The following is a 20,867-nucleotide window of genomic DNA, read 5'->3' as shown; positions in this document are numbered from 1 at the left end:
TCCTGCACTGAGCAAGCTTTCAATCCTATCCCTTCCTGGAGAAGGTGTTGAGAAAGAAAGTGCTCCAGCTCCCTGTGATTGAGAGCTCCTCCTTGGCTCATGCACTGCTTCTGCTACCTTGGCCATTCTTCTTTGTCACATGTGGGCCACTGATACTGATGTTACCTTCAGCTGGCCTTTGCAGGTGCTGACTAATTAATGTGCCGGTCCAGCGATGACATACTTTCATGACAGTAGCACCTGAATGATGATATTGGATCGCCTTGAGTGAGGATGATTTTCAGAGGTTTTCAGTTATAGCTGGAAAACCGAAATTCTCTACTGGGAGGATTTTATCAGTTTGCAGTTATAATGGAAAATCAGAAACCTTATTTATTTAGAATTTAGTAATCTACAAACACGTATAGATGATGCATTTAAAACCATGATTTTAAATAGCATACACATGTAAAATACAACAGCAAGTAAAGATCACCAGGCCTGTATATTGTCATAGCTACTTGATGCAAAGCCGCATACTTAAGTGTGTCAACCTGCAATCCTGGGGGGAGGGGCAGATAAGTCTGGTTTTCAGGATATACGTTATGAATATGCATGAGAGAGATTGCATGCAGTGGAGATAGTACATGCAAATCTCTCAAGCATATACAGGATTACCCAAAAACATGACTGGTTTGCAACCCTCCAGGATTGCAAGTTGACACCCCTACTATATTTGGTCCTGGAATTTGCCCTCACTTTCCTCTTAAGGTTCCCTCCTGCCTCTTATTATGACCTAGATCTTTACCACCAAAATTATTGAGCTAATGAACAGGCAAGGAGAGGTGCCATACTTTGGAACGTGGAGGGGAAAAGAGGAGATAAACATATGTTTCCATTACTTAGCTTTCCACTATTCCAAAACATGTGGGATAGTTGTGTCCATTGACCAGCAGGTGAAGATAGAGAACTGAAGACTGAGCTGAGTCATATCTCTCAGCATCCAGTCCAGCTCCTCAATATTTTTTATCTCTAGCAGTTTGATAGACACACTTTTCAGCCTTCGGTTCTGAGTGATTTGCTTCTGGTCCAATTGTCAACTGGTTCCCAATTGAGCTTTGCGGGTGGCATGAGTTTTCAGATCCTTGTCTCTGGGGCACTGTGAATTTACTTCTTTCCTCCCTTCACCTTTCCCCTGTTTCCTGTAGAGATCTCCTTTTCCAGCACAACAACCTTAAAAAAAAACAAAAAAAGGAGGTTTACTGGAGAGCATGGGATAGAGCATCAGTCGTGATCCTTTCTTATCTGAAGTAAGACTTGTGGAGACTGAGCTTTGAGGAGCGAAGCCAACAGTGGTAAGTCTGACAAAAGTTTGACTCAGAACCACTTGGAAGACTGCAAGTCTTGGAAGACTGCAGGGGAGGGATCCTGACTTGCAGCTTGGGCTAGCATTGTGCTGCACTTTTGCCAGTTGAGTTAAATGGCGACACCCGCAATTAAGCGTTCACACTGTGAAACCTGTCGGCCGGCGTCAGGGTTTTGTAGTGCATGCAAGCCATGAATCCTGCAGGATGCAGAGGAAATGGTCAGCAACATTACACCTTCAGATTTGGCGCAACATCTGAATATGCCAGAGATGTCGAGTTGTCCGACAGAGTCGCTGCGCAGTTTGAAACAGGAATGTGTGGGAACGGGTGTCATTTTGTTGGGGCCAATCAGCAGTGAAGAAACGGGCTCTGTCTGATCATGTGCAGAGCACAGCTTCCATTTTACAGCCTCAGGGACCGATAGAGCATTCAGCTGCATTGGGATCTTTGTTTTCTCCAGAGTTTATATTGCTCTAACACCAGGCCTATTTACTGAAACAGGAACAGTCAGAGTTGCTGCAAGGTGTTTCAGTTTCTTGCCACTCTGCTCTTTGGGCGGCTCCTAACAAATCTTGTTTAGACCTCTAGGAATGGGCAGATGAGGCTATCCCTGATTCTTTCTACTTATCTGATGTGGCTCGGTTTGTTTGGAGAAGCCATTAGAGGAGAGGAACGCCCTCCTGAGGAGGGGGATGAATTGAAAGTACTGAGATTGTTTCATAAAGAGGAGCTCAGTACTCTTTTATTTCTGAGGCATTGAAGGTGCTTTCCATTGAGGAGCCATCTGCTTCGGCTAAGGAGTTCTATCTTCATCGATCATGAGGGGGCTTAGAATTGATCATGCGGGGGTTTAGAGATCTGTCTAAAGTCTTTCTGATTCATCCGGACATTCAGGACCTGATTACAGCAGAATGGGTCTCCCCCAACACGAAGCCAAGAGCGGGAAGAGCCTTGACTTGTCTCCAACCATTAGTTCTGGAGGAGAAATATAAATTTCAGCTTCCTAGGGTAGTCTGTCTTGTTACGACGGTGACTAAGAAGACCTTGCTGGTTGAAGGAGGCATTGCCCTAAAGGAAGCTGGAAGGCTCGCTGAAACAAGTCTTTGAAATGGCCTCATTGGGCCTTCAAGTGACAGTGTGCAGCTTGTTTGTGGCAAGAGCATGACTGAAGTGATATCAGCAGTCTGCAACACAAGACGGGCGCTATAAAGCCCAGCTGGAAGCGTGGTTTGTCTACTTGGCAGATGATATTTATGACACATTATGGTTTATGGCCTGCAGTATGTCTTTGGCTGTGATGGCATGTCAGCAGCTCTAATTGGGCATTGGGCAGCGGATGCAGCGTCAAAAGCATGTCTAGTTAAACTGCCCTTTTGGGGCAAATGGCTGTTTGGAGAAGATCTCAGTAACTTGGTGAAAGAACTGGGGGGAAACTGCCACAATGGTTACCGGAGGATAAGCCGAAATCCTCTGGTCATCCATCTTCAGGTGGCACTCTATTTCGATACAGTAGATTGTACTGGCCAGCAATGTAATCAGAAGGCCCTCTTTCAAGCACATGAATCTTCCTTTTGTGCGAATAGGAAGTTGTCCTCTCAGTCAGCTGGAGCACCCAGTGCCTCCAGAGCTTTGTAATAATGCGAGGCTAGTCCACTCTTCCTCATGTGGGAGGACATTTTCATGAGTTTCGGGAGGAGTGGGCCAAAATCACATCAGACCATGGTTACAAGTAGGAATTCTCCTGTCCGGTTGCTCTTCTCTTCTTAGTCTTGTCAAAGGGAACCAAGGCAGTCGAGGTTCAGGCCAACATGCTGGCACTCCAGGCCATTGTTCAAGTTCCCCAGGCTGAACAGGGACAAGGCAGATACTCTGTCTACTTCATTGTCCCAAAGAAGGAAGGCACCTTTTGTCCGGTCTTATGTCTCAACGGTTCAAACCTCTGCCTCTTAGTGCCCCACTTCTGCATGGAAACACTAACAGTAGTCATAGTGTTGGTTCAAGCGGGAGAATTTCTCACTGCCCTTGATCGCAAGGAGGTGTACTTGCATATACCCATATGACCACCGTTTTGTAGGTTTCTACATTTTGCAGTGCTGGTCCATCACTTCCAGTTCTGGGGTTTGCCCTTTTAGTCTTACCACAGCACCAAGAACATTTATCAAGGTTATGGTGGTGGTGGAGACCTTACTTCGGTGTCCAGGAGTCACAGTTCACCTGTATCTCGACGACTGATTCATTTGTGTATCATCTTGTTCAGACAGCATGATGACGACAAACAAAGTTGTTGGGTGGGGTAATCAGTTTTGAGAAGAGCATATTAACTCCATTGCAGATGCTGGAGTATGTAGGTGTTCTGTTAAACACAGAAGGGAAAGGGGAGGTTGGGATGTGGCTTTGGGTTACTTTGAAATGTATGAAACAGCTTTATGCTTATAAATGTATGTTACTTTTGTGTCAATAAAATTGTGTTTGCAAAAAAAAAAAAACACAGCAAGGGAGAGGATCCTCCTCGTGGAACACAGGAGTTTAAAACTGGTTCAACAGATTTGTCTTCTCCTGAGTCATGGCAAGCCCAGGATCTGGGACTACATTCAAGTTCAAGGGTCAGTGTCGGCAACGATGAAGTGGTGCCATGGGCAAGGGCTCATATGCAGCCATTACAGGATTCTGTTCTCAGCCGCTGGTCTCCGGTGTCACAGAAGTATGACCTTCAACTTCCTTGGACGCTGATTGCCAGACGGAGTATACAGTGGTGGTTGTCACCCAGGAATTTGACTGTTGGAACTTCCTTTCTGATAACACAGTGGGAGGTGGTGACAACGGATGCTAGCAAGTTGGGTTCCGGAGTTCATTACAAGTTCCATTTGCCACAGGGCACCTAGATGGAACAGGCTTCTCAGTGGTTGATGAATTGCTTGGAGCTCAGGGCAGTACAGAATGCCTTATGCGATTTCACTCCTTTTCTGGTGGGGGCCCCAGACCGAGTTTTCTTTGACAGTGCAATGGTAGTGGCTTATATCAACAAGCACGGCGGGACCCGCAGCTGTCCGATGGTGGTAGAGGTGACCTCCTTCATGATTTTGGCAGAGAAAAATTCACTACTTTTGGCAGCTCACATTACTGGGTCCTGGAATGTGGGGGTGGACTTTCTCAGCAGGCACTCCTTGGACCCGGGAAAATGGAACTGTCCAGCCAGGGTTTTCAGCTGATAGTGGACCGATGGGGTTCTCCGCTTCTGGACTGGATGGCAACGAAAAGGAACGTCGGTATACTTCAGCCCTTGGAAAGACCTGGGATCAATGTCCTACTGCAACCCTAGCTTGAGACACACCTACTGTATATCTTTCCTTTTTGGCCCATAGTAGGCCGCGTGTTGAAAACATTTGCATTGCACCAGGGTCGAATAATTCTCATAGCCCCAGACTGGCTGCAGGGGCAGTTGTGTGCAAACCTGATTTGACTGCTGGTGGTGATTCTCTCTGTCTTCTGTAGGTGCACAGCCTACTGAAGCAAGGTTTGATGGTTATGGAGGATCCATGCCCCTGTGGTCTTATGGTTTGGCCATTGAAACGATAAGGTTATTCTGATTCGGTCATTGCTGTCTTGCTTGAGGCTTGGAAGCACTCTTCATCCATGGTATATGGAAGGGTGTGGAGGACATTGAGGGTGGTGTTCAGAGCGCTGACTTTCTCCCTTCTCAACTCAAATGGTGCACATCCTAGCGTTTTTCATGGCAGGCCTTCAGAAAGGATTGGCGTTGGGTTCTCTGAATGTTCAGGTTGTTGCTGTGGCCTGTTTTAGGGGCTGACTACAGAAAGTATCTTTTGCGGCTGACCTGTATATCGTTTGATTCTTGCAAGGAAAGGCCGCTTGCACCCTCCCTTTCGTGCACAAAGTCCTTTGGGCTCTTCAGAAGCCTCCATTTGAGCCACTCTGTAAGGCGTCCTTGAAAGATCTTATGCTAAAGACAGCATTCTTGGTGGCTGTTGCTTCAGCACGTAAGGTTTCAGAGCTTCAGGCTCTCTCTGGTCAGGATCCCTTTCTCCACTTTTTCAAGGCAGGGGTCTCCCTGAGCACAGTTCCTTCCTGTTTTCTGAAAGTGTTATCAGCATTTCATGTCAAACAATCTGTGTTTACAGAGAGGATGAGGAGGCTCGGTGTTCTACCCTGAAGCTTCTTGATGTACGTAGAGTCCTGATCATATATCTGGAAGTCACAAATGAGTTTCGCAGATTGGACAGACTGTGCTTTTTTGGTAAACAGAGGCTTGGCCTCATGGCTTCTATGCCTACAATTGCTAGATGACTGAAGGAGACTATCCTGACAGCTTATTTGTTTGCGGGAAGCAGGCTCCTTAGGCCTTGCAGGGCGTATTCTACGAGTCTGGGCAGAGACTACCTTACTCTTTCAGGTGGATATTTGCAAGGTGGCGACATGTTCAATGCTGCATACCTTTGCTAAGCACTGTAGGGTAGATGTTGCAGTGTGCTCAGAAGCCAGTTTTGGGACTTCAGTCCTTAGGGTGGCAATGCCAGGATCCCACCCACTCTAGGGATTGCTTTTACACATCCCACAGGTTCTGGAATAGTAGGAAGCTGCGTAATAGAAGGAGAAATTGGGTTTTACCTGATAATTTTCTTTCTGTTGGTTCTTCCCACTATTCCAGAGGCCTGCCTGAGGTGCGAATTAATGAGTCAAATAACTACTGTCACCTTGCATGGTTCTTCCTGCATATTTCTTGTTCCTACGAGTTGTCTAGAGATGAGAAAAATCCACACATGTTTGCTCGTCTGATTAGTGTTAGGTTAATGAGTTAGATTTAAGGTTGTTTTGTTTTTTCAGAGTTTCTTCTCACTGCTTGCCTATGTAAATACTGAGGAGCTGGATTGGATGCCAGTTTTCAGTTTTCTTATCTCCACCTGCTTGTTGATGGACACAGCTATCCCACAGGTTATGGAATAATGAGAAGGACTAATGGAAAGAAAATTATCAGATAAGACCTAGTTTCTCCTTCAGTTCTGAATGCAGTCTTACTTCACTTTTGTTGTTTTGTATATGGTGTTGAAAGGTATCTCTTCTCTCACCAGAGGGAACATACAGACACGCTGCGCCATTTGAACACCATGCTTACATTTACAGAGTGTGTAATAGATATGACAGCAGCACGAGGTGGGAGCCCGGAGCTCTGCACCTCTGCAGTATCACTTTATCAGATCCAGGAGAGCGTGGTCGTGGATCAGATAAGCCAACTGAGCAAAGAGTGGGGGTAAGTCCAGAGCAAATCCCTTTCTAGAACTAGTGTGCACTTTAGGGGGATACCTCTAGCCTTACCCCTTTACAACACCTCTCTCTGACACATGTTCCGAAGATAATTGTAATATTGGGATTTGCAGTAAAGTTCATCAACATGCAGGGAAATGAAAACGGAAATATTTCTTAGAGAAATTACTACAAAATTCAATAATACATTGAGAGGGCAGTTTTGAAGCCTCCTGGTGACCATGTACTCATGAATCTACAAACATATTTTCAAAATGAATCTTCCAGAGTTTTCTTTTAAAAATGCAGGGCTAGTTGCTCCACTGGTACTTGCAGCATGTACAAAGTCCAAAAAGTAAGCTATGCACAGGGATTTAAAAAATATTCCCATATCTCCTGGCTCCACTCCTTTGTAGCAGGGTATTTTTACCCATGGATTTGGAAGCTAGTTTCAAGCAATATTTTTGCTGGGGTAACATGAAACTCCTACGTACACACTGCCTATTTCTAAGTTGTTTGTGCAGCATTACAGTTCTGGTTTGTTGAATACTTTTAAGATATTTTTTACAGTGTACACTGTGCACAATTCTTGCTTGGCTCAATGTATTGAACAAATGTAAGTCTTTGTTATACAAGACAATGTACACCAGAATTGGTCAGGAATTAAAGAACAATCCCAATGAGGGGTAGGTTATTACAGAAAAACAATAGGATTAATTCTGAATGTTCATAGTATATCAGAATGTCAGCTGCTTTGCATAACCATTAGTGCCAGAAAAGAGACAAATCAGAAGAACTGCAAAAGCCAAGGATGCTATACAGTATAGGGCCTGAAGTACCTCAGTGCACAAAAGACTTGTGGGGTGATAGTATTTAATCTTTCTCAGAGGACAATCAGGCCAATTGTGTTCTCAAATCTGGGTGACATCATCCAATGGAGCCTGGTGCAGACACTGACTAGCGAGATGGTTTTAGAAATTTCTAGCAGCTTCCACCGCACATGTGCTGGTCCCTTGCCACCCAGTACACAAACGTGGGTCCCTCAGTCTTCATTTTTCTGTGAGCAGGGAGTACATGTTTTCATGTTCTTCTCACAGTGAGTTTTTTTCTCTGCTATTGCAGTGCCTTCCCGTGTGGGTATTTTTATCCCTTTTGCAATTTTTATCCATAAACTTTTTTTTACCTTATTTTTTTTTTTTTTTAGTATTTTCGGCTCTTCAGAATTCCTTTCTTTTTTGCAAGTTGCTAGGCCTGTTTAGGCCAGAGCACCAATCTCAATTTGAACGCTGCCCCTTTTTACAGTTCACAATTAAGGAGTTTAATTTGACCGCAATTCTTTTTTCTATGTCTAAGAAGACTCCCAGTGGCTTCAAGAGGTGCTCAGTATAGTCTGGTTATTCTGTGATGGACCTGCGCTCGTAGTGCATTGGATACCTTGGGCCTAACAATGAGCCTAACTCTTGCTCTCTCTGTTTGAAAATACAGTTGAGAATGCAGAGGGTCCAGCAGGAGACTTTTTGGCTCCCCGGTCCATCGACGACAGCACTGGAAGCATCCTCCTTGAAGGCTGATCCATTGGCACCGGAAGCATCGACTCGATGGCTGCTTAGATTTCAACTACAATTTGGAGTACACCAGTATCGAGGAAGTCTCCACCTCTCTTGACATCGGGCACTGAAAGTAGGCCCTGGGACCGGTCAGTGTCAGACCTGACACCGAGGATGCATACAGTTTCAACGTTGTCCTCATCACTGAAGGACCGAGATGCTGAGTATCAGGAGAACCCCAAGAAGGATAAGCATCAGTCCTCTTCATGTTCCGCGAGCGCTGAGGCATCAGCGTCACCGGTACCTGAGAAGCACCCGCACCAGGAGGAGCCCTTTCCCTCTTTTGGTAGAGGTGCCAGTGTGCAAGTCTTCGAGCAGCCAGGTTCCCGCTTCTAGTTCGACATCTCCTCCTCAGGCTACCTCTGTCCTGCTTCCCTGCCTCTGCTGATGCCTTCCTTAGATGAACTGTACTGAGCCATGCTCAGTGCAGATACTGCAGTTGCACACTGCTGAGGCATTGAGGGTGCTTGTGGCAACTAAGGATCTGCCCCAGATTCTTCCTGAGGCTGCTACCATGCCTGTGGAGAGATCCTTGGCACCTGCACCTCAAAACGTGTCGATGCTGACATCATTGACCCATGCAGTACCCCTCTCAACATCGGAGGAGGAAGCTTCCCTAGAATCTGAGGGTAGGGCTGTACTTTGGCACCTTCCAGGGCATGGCCGTGGATTCTGTTCCAGGTACTTCCTTGTGCCCAAAAAGACGGGAGGATTTCATTCCATCCTAGACCTAAGGGCCCTGAACAAATTCTTTGTCAAAGAAAAGTTCAGGATGATTTTCCTGGGCACCCTACTTCTCATGATTCAGGAAAAAGATTGGCAATGCTCTCAGGACAAATGATGCCTATACCCATTTCGATACTCCCAGTCACAGGAAGTATCTCCGATTCCAAATAGGGAAACACCACTACCAGTATCACGTCCTGCTGTTTGGCCTCATCTCCCAGGGTATTCACTAAATGTTAAGCGGTAGTTGCAGCTTGTTTGCACAGACTGGGAGTATATGTGTTTCCTTTTCTGGACGATTGGCTGGTCAAGTGCATGTCACAGGAGGGAGTGACGGAGTCAATGCACCGAACTCTTTGTTTGTTGGAGCTACTAGGGCTCATGATAAACTACTGTCTCAAGTTCCCCCTCCTCCTGGTTCATCAGTTGGAGTACATAAGAGCCCTGCTCGATACGTTACAGGCTTGGGCTTTTCTTCCCCAAGCGAGATCAGAGGCCTTGATAATGCTCGCCACTGGCCTTAACAGTGCATGTCATTCCCATGGCTCGTCTCCATGTGAGAGAGGCCCAATGGACCCTGGCTTCCCAGTGGTCTCAGGCAGCTGGGAATCTAGCAGATGTAATCTAGATTCCTTCAAAGTTGACTCCTGTCCTTCTCTGGTGGACAATTCGGCTGAATTTGACCTTGGGACTGCCATTTCAAATTCCATCTCCTCAGAAGGTGTTAACAATGGATGTATCCAGCTTGGGATGGGGATCTCATATAGGTGGGCTTCACACCCAGGGTACTTGTTTTGCTCAAATAAACAACTTACCATATCAACTTTCTTCAGCTCAGGACCATTTGGAATGCTCTAAAGACTTTCAGATATTGGCTACAGAACCAAATTATTTTCATTCAAACGGACATCCAGGGTGCAGTGTTCTATGGAAACGATCAGGGGGATATGGGATCCTACCCCTTGTGTCAGGAGTCGGTGGGGATGTAGCAGTGGGCCCTCCTTCACGGAATGGCCCTCTCAGCCACGTACCTAGCAGGAAAGAACAACTGCCTGGCAGACTGAGCAGGGTTTTGCAACTGCACGAGTAGTCTCTCAACATGTCCGTAGACCGCAAGGCCTTCCAAGAGTGGGGCATCCCCTCAGTAGATCTTTTTGCCACTCATCTCAATAAAATGTTCCCCAGTTCTGTTCCAGGCTCAGATCACATGATATACTAGCGTCGGATGTCTTTCTCCTCCATTGGGGGAGAAGGTCTTCTGTATGCATATCTTCCAATACTTCTCATAGAGAAGACTTTGCCGAAACTCAAGCAAATCAGGGAACTGTGATCCTAATAGCCCTTTATTGGCTTAGGCACATAGGAGCTGACTCTGTGGGTGCTTGAGTACCCCCAATATTGAAAAAATTCCTTGTATATGTCCTGGGGAGGGTTATTTCTACTGGGCCTAGCACCCCCAATAATTTTGAAAAGTTGGTTCCTCTTCTGGAGGTGTTCTCAAAAGACCCATGGAGATTGGAATGTTTCCAACTCTTGAAAAACACTGGAAGAATAAACATTCCAATAATCAAAAGCAAAATATTTTAAGCATCCCCCCCCTCCCTAAACAAACTGGACACAAAATACCTCTGGAACTGATGGTCTTTTATCCAAGTCTGGAAGCATAAAATGATTTGAATTCTGAATGCCAAAACAAGCAGAACAATCAACAATTCAGAATCCAACTTCGCGCCCTATGGGGGTGGGACTGTCCACAAGAGTTCCCAAATCAACTGAAATCTACGTCATTGAGTTGTATAATGCTGTCTAGCCTAAGAAGTGGTAGTCATTTAAGTGCAGGAGGTTTGTCATCTGGTGTGAGGACAAAATCCTAGATCCCCTCGCTTGTCCTACACAAAAACTACTTGAATACCTCTTGCACCTCTCTGAGTCTGGCTTGAAAACCAACTCTGTAAGTGTTCATTTCAGTGCAATTAGTGCATATCTCCGTGTAGGAGGTAAGCCCATCTCTGTACAGCCTCTAGTTCGCTTCATAAGAGGTTTGATGTTGATAAAGCCTCTTGTAAAACCTCTGTGTTATGGGATCTCGACATTGTCCACACCCAACTGATGAAAGCTCCTTTTGAGTCACTTGATTCCTGAAGTATTTGATCTGGAAAGTTGTGTTTTTCATGGCAGTCACTTCAGCTCACAGAGTCAATGAGTTTCAGGCCCTAGTAGCTCATCCACCTTACACTATGTTTCACCATAATAGAGTAGTTTTCTGTATGCACTCTAAGTTGCTTCTTAAGGTAGTGTCTGAGTTCCATCTTAATCATTCAGTTGTTCTTTTTTTTTTGTTACATTTGTACCCCGCACTTTCCCACTCATGGCAGGCTCTATGCGGCAGGCAATGGAGGGTTAAGTGACTTGCCCAGAGTTACAAGGAGCTGCCTGTGCCGGGAATCGAACTCAGTTCCACAGGACCAAAGTCCTCCACCCTAACCACTAGGCCACTCCTCCTGCCAACATTTTTCCCAAAAGCACATGCCCATTCTGGCGATGGGGTACTGCATACTTTAGACTGCAAGCAAACCTTAGCCTTCTATCTGGAGTGGACTAAAACCCATAGACGGTCTACCCAGGTTTTTTTTTTGTTTTTGTTTTTTTTTAATCCAAGCCAGATAGGGTATCCGTCAACAAATGCACAGTTGCATCTGTGTCACTTATGCCCATGCTGGATTGGCTCCAGAGCAGAGGTTTTCAACTCAGTCCATGGGACACACCCGGCCAGTCCAGGTTTTCAGGATATCCCCATTGAATTCAATAGTCTAAATTATTTCTATAATCATTATATTGCATACATAACACAATATAGACTTAGTATGCTTCACTCTATTTATTTTACATCAAAACAAGAGCAGATTACATCTGCTCTTGTTTTGATGTAAAATAAATAGAGTGAAGCATATTAAGTCTATATTGTGTTATGTATGCAATATAATGATTATAGAAATAATTTAGACAATTGAAAGGTCACATATGTTGTTGATTGTTATATTAAGTGACTAATTGAAAAAGCTTTAACCCTTGTATTGGTAGTAACATTGAATTCAATAGGGATATCCTGACTGGCTAGGTGTGCCCTGAGGACTGGGTTGAAGCCCCTGCTCTAGAGGGTCATGTCAAGACTCAAATTGTCAGAGCCAAGGTGACATTGGTAGCCCACTTGAAGTCAGCCTCCAAAGAGGAGATTTGCAAAGCAGCAACGTGATCTTCTGGCCATACATTCACATCTCATTACTACCTCGAGGTTTTGCACTTGTGGATTCCTGGTCCTATTCGGCTTCAGTTACGCTGGGACAAATTCCTCTTTGTTGATGAACCTAAGCTTTCCAGCTGGTTCTTTATCATTAGAAACCACATATCCAACGACTCCTGAGGCAGGCGCTGTGTGCCGAAACACGGCCCGTGTTGGGTCTACGCTGTAGGAGGTTGATGTACCATTTTGATTCCTGCTGTGGAATTAAAGAATTTGTCCTGATTTTTGGAGGCTGTTAGTGCTTTTGTTTTTGTTTTTTGGACTGTGCCTTGTGCTTTGAACCCTCCCTGTGCTGTTTTGAAGAATGGCCAGAAAAAAAAGATGATTGTGCCGTTATGTAAGTCTCTCTCATGAGACTCCATTTACAATACAGTTTACAGTGCTGGAGACCACACCTTTTAAAAATATATAAACAGATGAAGTCAGTCCAGAGGGTGGCTACTAAAATGGGTGGTGGCCTGTTATAAAACATATAGGAACAGACTTAAAGATAGCGATATGTATATTTTGTAATAGTTTGTGCTTTTTTGAATACACTGTTGGTGGGCACTCTTTATGGGTGTGTGTGTGTTTTCATTATGGGTGCTGAGCTGACATCATCTGCCAATAAGTTTGGAACAGCGAGAAATTTTCTTTGCACTCATCACCTTCACTCTGCTTTGGCAATTTTTGTGTTTTGACACTGTTTACGGGATCTCCTTTCTATTTTGTTTGAGTGATTTTTCACTGATGTTCCACCATACCTTGTTATAGAGATCTTAGTCTGTTGAAGCAATTTCTCGCGGCCATTGGCGTGGCTGTTTTATGTTGTCTTTTGGACACAGCAGGAATACAGAAAGAATATTACAGTAATTACAATTACCCTGATGCAACTCTGTGGGCAAAACAGGGTCAAGTTGGGTCATTTATTTTGGATATTACTTTTTTAAATTGCTTTTTAATGTTCTTATTTAGTGCTGTTACTTTTTCTGTGTATTTTGGAAGGAAGTCTGAAGAGGAGAGATATGATAGACATTTAAATATCTCCATGGAATAAATGCACAGGAGGCAGGTCTCTTTCAATTGAGAGGAAGCTCTGGAATGAGGGGGCATAGGATGAAGGTGAAAGGAGATTTGACTCAGGAGTAGTCCAAGGGAAATATTTTGTGGAAAAGCCTCCCGGGGCGGAGATAAAAGATTAAATTAAAAAAAAAGCACAGAGGATATTTAAAGGAGGGGTAGTAGAGATTAGTAGTTAGTATGGATGGGTAGACTGAATAGATCGTGTGGTCTTTATCTACCGTCAATTTCTGTTTCTGTGATTGTGACCTACTGAGCAAAAAGATACTAAAAGTGGGGTATGTGACTTTTTTGTACCACGAGATAGAGGGATATCAACTGCATAATCCTGCAAAATTTCAGCCTCAGAGATGGACTGATTGCATCTTTAAAAAATGAAAAATGTTGATCAATTAAAGAAGTATATTTTTTTGGAGCAATGAATTTGAAAAACAATAGCAAACTTAAAACATCTATATATCTGTAAAAAAAAAAATTTGACCCTATAGTACACAAAACTTTCAAAAATGAAAGTTGCCCAAATTTACTTTTCCAAACTTTTATAGCTTTTATCTCTGTTATTTGTAACCCCACTTTGGTATCTTTTCACTCAGCAGGTCGCCTTTAGTAAAGGGAAGTTAGTGGGCTATGGATATTACGAGTAATAAGGGAAGCAAACTTTGTACTGTTGTATTTTGTAAGTTGCTTTGAGCTTTACTGTTTAGTGTTTAGCAAATGAAAAATGATGTTTACAGTAGAGAAAAACATGAGGGAAAGGAATTTAAAAGATTTGAGATGATAATGAGGGAGACAGTACTAAATTACTCCAAAAATGAGTAGGACTAGAGAGTACATTTATGGTCAGTCTAAAATGTTGATTGTGTTATGTAAATTCTCAGAAATTTGAGTGATATGGCATTGCTGGCTTCTCCCTTTGGAGTCATCTTCAACTTTGGTCTAAAACACAAGAGTCAGTAGCTCTGATTCATTTGTTTTTACTTTTTTTAAGACAAGTAGAGCAGCTGGTGCTGTATATGAAAGCTGCGCAGCTTCTTGCTTCCTCTCTACAACTTGCCAAAGCTCAGATCAAAGCAGGGAAGTTAAATCCATCCAGCGCTGTCAAACAAGGTATGTTCAGAGGTTTATCGTAATCAAGATGACTTAAACATGGGAATGTTGAGAGGTTCCTATTAGGGCTGCAGGAGTAAATTGTGATTAATCACTAATTAATCATAATTAATATGTAAGATATTTTTTAAAGAAAATACAATAAAAAATAATTCCTGTAATCAAGCATAAACCAATTGTTTCTTTATAGTTTCAAACATTAACAGTATTAAACATTAACTGTACCAATTTGACTGACTATTATTCTCCAGACAACAGTCTATTCTCACTTCAGTCAGTAATATCTGTGGACCTCCACAGTATCGCTTACTTGCAGTATGAAGTCAGTGAGACTTGCACATCCACACACAGATCCAAAATTGTATCCGTTACGTAGCTTCCCACTATTCCTGAAACTGTGGGATAGTTGTCCATGAAGAGATAGAGAACTGAAACTGAGCTGAGACATCTCTCTTGGCATCCAGTCCAGCTTCTCAGTATTTGCTATCTCCAGCAGGTGGGTGGACACACTTTTCAGCCCCTGGTTCTGAGTGATTTGCTCCTGGTCTAGTTGGTTAGCTGGTCCTCAGTTGAGCTTTGTGGGTGGCTTATATCTGGAGGTCTTCAGATCCCTGTCTGTGGTGCTCTGTGAATTTACTTCTTCCCTCCCTTCACCTCTCCCCTGTTTCCTGTGGAGATCTCCTTTTCCAGCACGACAACCTTAAAAAAAAAAAAAAAAAAGGGTTTGCTGGAGAGTGTGGGGCACAGTACATAAGTATTGCCATAATGGGAAAGAGCAAGGGTCTATCAAGCCCAGCATCCTGTTTCCAACAGTGGCCAATCCAGGTCACAAATACCTGGCAAGATCCCAAAAAAGTACAAAACATTTTATACTGCTTATCCCAGAAATAGTGGATTTTCCAGTATCAGTCCAATATGTAGTAAGTTTGTGAAGACTGTGAGCTTGGGGGGGGGGGGGGGGGGGGGGGGGGGAGCAGCCAGCAGCGGTAAGTCTGACTAAAGTTTGACTCAACTGCTTGGAGTTCTGCAAATTCTACTTGGTGCAGGGGAGGGATTCTGACTTACCACTTGGGCATGTTGTACTGCGATGGTGACAGTCTGGGTGAATAGCAACTTCTGCAGAGGAAGTTGAGCTGTGTTCCTGCTGAAGGACCCACCGACTGGTGTTGGAGTGTTACAGTGTATGGAAGCCAGGATCCCGTGGAGGAAACAGCAGCAGCACATCTTCGGATTCGGAACAGCATCCGAATATGCTGGGGACTTTCGGCTCTCTGGCAAGGTTAGTTCACAGTTTGATGCAGGAGAGCATGGGAGTAGGCCCCATTTTGTCAGTGCCAACTGGCATTGAAGAGCAGCCTCTGGCTGATCACGCGTAGAGCACGCTGCCATTTTACAGCCTCATGGTCCAGCAAGGCATTCAGCTACATTGAGATCTTATAAGTACATAAGCATCGCCATGCTGGGACAGACCAAGGGTCCATCAAGCCCAGCACCCTGTCTCCGACAGCGGCCAAAAAAAACAAACAATTTGTCCCAGCCATCCCAGAAATAATGGCTTTTTCCCACGTCCATTCAATAACATTCTATGGCCTTTTCCTCCAGGAAGCCGTCCAACCCTTTTTAAAATTCTGCTCAGTCATCCGCCTTAACCACTTTTTCCGGCAACGAATTCCAGAGTCTAACTATTCGTTGAGTGAAGAAAAGTTTCCTCCGATTTGTTCTAAATTTACTACACTGCAGGTTCATCACATGCCCCCTTGTCCTAGTATTTTTGGAAAGCGTAAACAGACGCTCCACATCGACCCTTTCCATTCCACTCATTATCTTATAGACCTCTATCATATCTCCCCTCAGCCGCCTTTTCTCCAAGCTGAAGAGCCCCAGTCTTTCCTCATAGGGAAGTCGTCCCATCCCCTGTATCATCTTTGTTGCACTTCTCTGCACCTTTTCTAATTCCACTATATCTTTTTTGAGGTGCGGCGACCAGAATTGCACACAATACTCTAGGTTCGGTCGCACCATGGAGCGATACAATGGCAGAATAATATCCTCATTTTTGTTTTCCATCCCTTTCCTAATAATACCTAACATTCTATTTGCTTTCTTAGCCGCAGCAGCACATTGAGCAGAAGGTTTCAACATAACATATCAACGATGACACCTAGATCCCTTTCTTGGTCCGTGACTCCTAACCCTGAACTCTGCATGATGTAGCTATAGTTTGTCCACATGTTTGTTTACCCCTTCAAAGAAATGCAGCAGATTGGTGAGGCAAGACTTCCCTTCACTAAATCCATGTTGACTTTGTCCCATTAGTCCATGCTTTTGAATGTGCTCTGTAATTTTGTTCTTGATAATAGTCTGTACCATTTTGCCTGGCACCGACGTCAGACTCACCAGTCTATAATTTCCCGGATCTCCTCTGGAACCGTTTTTTAAATATCGGCGTTACATTGGCCACCCTCCAATCTTCCAGTACCACGCTCGATTTTAAGGATAAATTAAGTAGAGGAGTGTGGTAGCCGTGTTAGTCCACTCTTAAGGTTATCAATAGAAATCAAACAAAATAAAACATGGAAAAGAAAATAAGATGATACCTTTTTTATTGGACATAACTTAATACATTTCTTGATTAGCTTTCGAAGGTTGCCCTTCTTTGTCAGATCGGAAATAAGCAAATGTGCTAGCTGACAGTGTATATAAGTGAAAACATTCAAGCATTACTATGACAGTCTGACAGGGTGGGAGGATGGGGGTGGGTAGGAGGTATGCATGGGGACATCAAAGCATATTGATATTCTAACAGGATGGGTGTGGATAGGTGAGGGGTGGGGTGATCAACAGAGACATACAGCTTTATGGTTTATAATGGGCTAGGAACCCCAGATCCTTGTTGGGTGTTGTTAATCCACCAGCAGGGGAGATAGAGAGCAATCTTTTGGCTCCCTATATATGGTCACGTGCAGTCACCAATTCCTCAGTATTCTCTCTATCTAGCAGGGAGTGGTCACAAGACTCAGCAGCTCTGCTTTGGTCTCCTCTCCTACTTTGTAGGTGTAGTTGAGCTTGGATTTGGGCTCCTCTCCTGCTTTGCAGGTGTAGTTGAGCACTGGTGGGTCTCCTCTCCTGCTTTGCAGGTGTAGTTGAGTTAACCACCGGGGTTGAGGACTCTCCCAGGCGTGGGATCGAGCGGTGACACCTGGTGGTGCCAGGTCCCTCCCTTCTCCCCCCGCCCGCTGGAGCCAGCGCAATGTGAGTTTTCTCCTGCTGAAAAAGAAAAAAAAAAAAGAACAGAAATAATTTCCGGAAAAGGGATCATCTTTTTTGTTTTGTTTGCTGGACCTCACAAAGGTTACAAGGCATCCAAACCTTCAGTGGCTCGTGGGGTCAAGGAAGCTATGGATTCAGCATACATTTTGCTGGGAAATCGCCGCCGGTGCATCTGAAGTCCCATTCTATGAGAGCTTTGGCGGCTTCCATCGCAGAATTGAGATTGATCTCTCTGGAGTACATTTGTAGATCGGCGACTTGATCGTCATTTCATACCTGTTTTGAACACTACACCTGGAGTGGCCGCAAGGGGCTAATGTGGCGTTCTGCGCCTCGGTTTTGCTGTTTGGCATTTTTGAGTCCTACCCTGGGTAAGTACTGCTTGGGTACATCCCACTTGTCTATGGATTGATCTATCAGACGCTGTGGAAGGTAAAATTATGTATCATACCTGATAATTTTCTTTCCATTAGTCTGTATAGATCAATCCATAGCCCCGCCCAGAAAACGGTGGTGTATTTGTTACTTGTGTTTGTGGTTTTTCAGAGGCAACTTCGACTTCTCACTCAAGTTCAGTTTCTAGTTCAAGTCAAGTTCAACTTCAACAAGTTTAAGTTTCCTGATTTGCCTGGAGTTGGGGCGAATCTGTTTAAGTGAGCTGTTTGAGTTCCTCCCGCTTTTGCGGTGGCAGGGCCAATTAATTCAGTTCCTCCCGCTGCGGCTGTTGTAGGGTTCATGAGTTGTCAGTCACAGGAGAATTTTTCTAGGTCCATGGGCTTTGGTATCGATATACTGAGGAATTGGTGACTGCACGTGACCATATATAGGGAGCCAAAAGATTGCTCTCTATCTCCCCTGCTGGTGGATGGACATATGTTCTTGTATGGTTTTAAAGTTACCTTTCAGTATTCTCACTGTGAAATCACTGGTACAGTGTCCTGGTTCTGTGAACTGCTGTCCCACCGGGGTGGGGGCCCTACTGGCTGTATTGTTCATGTGATGTCTATGTAAATTGAATCTTGTCTTAAGCATCTGGCCTGTTTCTCCAATATAGCATCCTTCGTTCCATTTTTTACACTGAATGATATATACCACATTGGAAGATGAGCAAGTGAAAGATCCCTTTATGTTGAATATCTTTCCTTTGTGGATAACTGTGGGGTCCTGTGAAATATGCCGCAGCAGCAGGCCTCCCTCCCACCCAGCAGCACACAGACAGCACCAGGCCGGCCTCCCGCCCTCCCTCCAACCCAACAAGCATTGGGCCGCCCGCCCGTCCTCCCTCCCTCCCAGCACCAGGAAATCCCCTCCTCCTAAAATTTAAAAAGCGTACCGTCCTCGGAGTCGGGGTTCAGGCGGCGGCAGCGAAGCGCGTGTTCTTCGCTTGATGCGCCTTCGGGAAGGCCGAAGGCGCGCTGAGCAAAGAACACGTGCTTTGCTGCCGACGCACGCCGCCTTAACTCCGAGGACGGTACGCTTTTTAAAATTTAGGAGGATGGGGGTTCCTGGTGCTGGCAGGGAGGACGGGCGGGCGGCCCGATGCTTGTTGGGTTGGTGGGAGGGCGGGAGGGAGGCCGAAGGGAGGGAGAGTGGGTGGACCAGCGATGGCGACGGCGCGTGCCATAGGTTCGCCATCACTGGTATAGAACGTCACTGTGAAGACTCTGAACTCTTGAACCAAAATTTCATTAATGCAATCAAACAAAGGAAATATGACTTACAGTTTGTAGTGATGCACAAGAGTCCGCCTTGCAGAACTGGGATTCTGTCCTCTACCAGATCACCCTGTAACCAGGGAAACTGGGAAATCTCAGCACTGGCTGATGAGTAGATGTCAGTACTTTTAAATGGTATAAACCTGGTCATTTACAGTAGCTTGAAAGAGGGCGAGTATGCATCAGGGACAGCAAAGTCAGCTTACAGTCCTTAGAAAACCATGCTGTAGTCAAACACTCAAACCCCAAATGGAGAGAAGGGGTAGGTTCCAGCCCACATACTCTGGGGCAAGGCCAGCCAATAAGAAAAGTCCCACAAGGCACAGAGAACTGGGATATGTGCTCAGGAAAAGCCTGTTACAGAGCACTGCAGGAAGACCAACATCTGTAGTCCAAAGGCACTTCCTGCATTTCTTAAAGGCACAAGCAATTTAAACTGTTACAGGCAATGCAATCTGATAATGTCCAACATTTACATATAAAAAGCAAACAACCAGTCTCCATGAATATGGGGCAGAACACTCTTCTTGGGATCCCTTTCTTTGCTTTTTAGAGGCAGGGTCCCCCCTGAACACAGTTCCTTCCTTTCTTTCTTCCGAAAATGGTATCAGCATTTCATCTCAACCAACCTATGGAGCTTCTGTTCTTCTGCAGAGAGTACAAGGAGGCTCAGTATTCCTTGAAATTTCTCGATGTGCATAGAGTCCTGATTAGGTACCTGCAAGTCCCAAATGAGTTTCGTAAATTGGACAGACTGCTTTTGGTAAACAGAGGCTTGGCCTTATGATTTCCAAGCCCACCATTGCTAGATGGCTGAAGGACACTATCATGTCAGCTTATTTGCTTACAGGGAAGCAGGCTTTTAAGGTCTTTGCAGACTCATTCTACAAGGTATACAGCGACATCCTTGGCAGAGACAACCTTACTGTCTCTGGTGGATATTTGCAAGGCAGTGACATGGTGCCAAGCACTACAGGGTGGACAGTGCAGTACACTCAAGCCAGTTTTGGTGCTTCATTCAGAGCGGTAACGCCACGATCCCACCCACTCTAGGGATTGCTTTTAAACATCCCTCGGGTTCTGGAATAGTGGGAAGCTATGCAATGGAAGGAGAAATTAGGTCTGTCTTGATGATAATTTTCTTTCCATTAGTCCTGCCCTCTTCCAGAGGACTGCTCGAGGCTTCTGAGATGATTAGTTGGTTCGAAGAATTGGGTCAAATAATGACTCACCTTGCATGGTTCTTCCTGCATATCTCTTGTTCTCTACAAGTTGTCCAGAGATGTCAGAGGTCCACAGATGTTTGCTCGTCTGGTTAGTGCTAGGTTAGCGAGTTGAGTTTAAGGTTGTTTTATTAATTTCTCCTTACTGCTTGACTGGATGCCAAGAGAGAGAGCTCAGCTCAGTGTTCAGTTCTCTGTCTTCACCTGCTGGTTGATAGTTGTGTCCATCTCACAGGTTCTGGAATAGTGGGAAG

General features: G+C 44.8%; 1 protein-coding gene across 4 annotated transcripts in view; it reads left to right on the top strand.

The window, feature by feature from the left end:
• Nucleotides 1-20,867, top strand: part of ULK2 (unc-51 like autophagy activating kinase 2) — a 219,040-nt gene that overhangs the window by 172,445 nt on the left and 25,728 nt on the right. For all 4 annotated transcript variants that reach the window (XM_030222096.1, XM_030222094.1, XM_030222095.1 and 1 more), the window contains 2 exons: nucleotides 6,434-6,612; nucleotides 14,287-14,405. In XM_030222096.1, the coding sequence (XP_030077956.1) occupies nucleotides 6,434-6,612; nucleotides 14,287-14,405 (298 nt within the window). The remainder of the gene's footprint in view (nucleotides 1-6,433; nucleotides 6,613-14,286; nucleotides 14,406-20,867) is intronic.

This window comes from Microcaecilia unicolor, chromosome 13 (genome assembly GCF_901765095.1).
Source record: "Microcaecilia unicolor chromosome 13, aMicUni1.1, whole genome shotgun sequence".
In the NCBI taxonomy this organism is placed as follows: Eukaryota; Metazoa; Chordata; class Amphibia; order Gymnophiona; family Siphonopidae; genus Microcaecilia; species Microcaecilia unicolor.
This window is presented reverse-complemented; position numbering and strand designations above follow the sequence as displayed.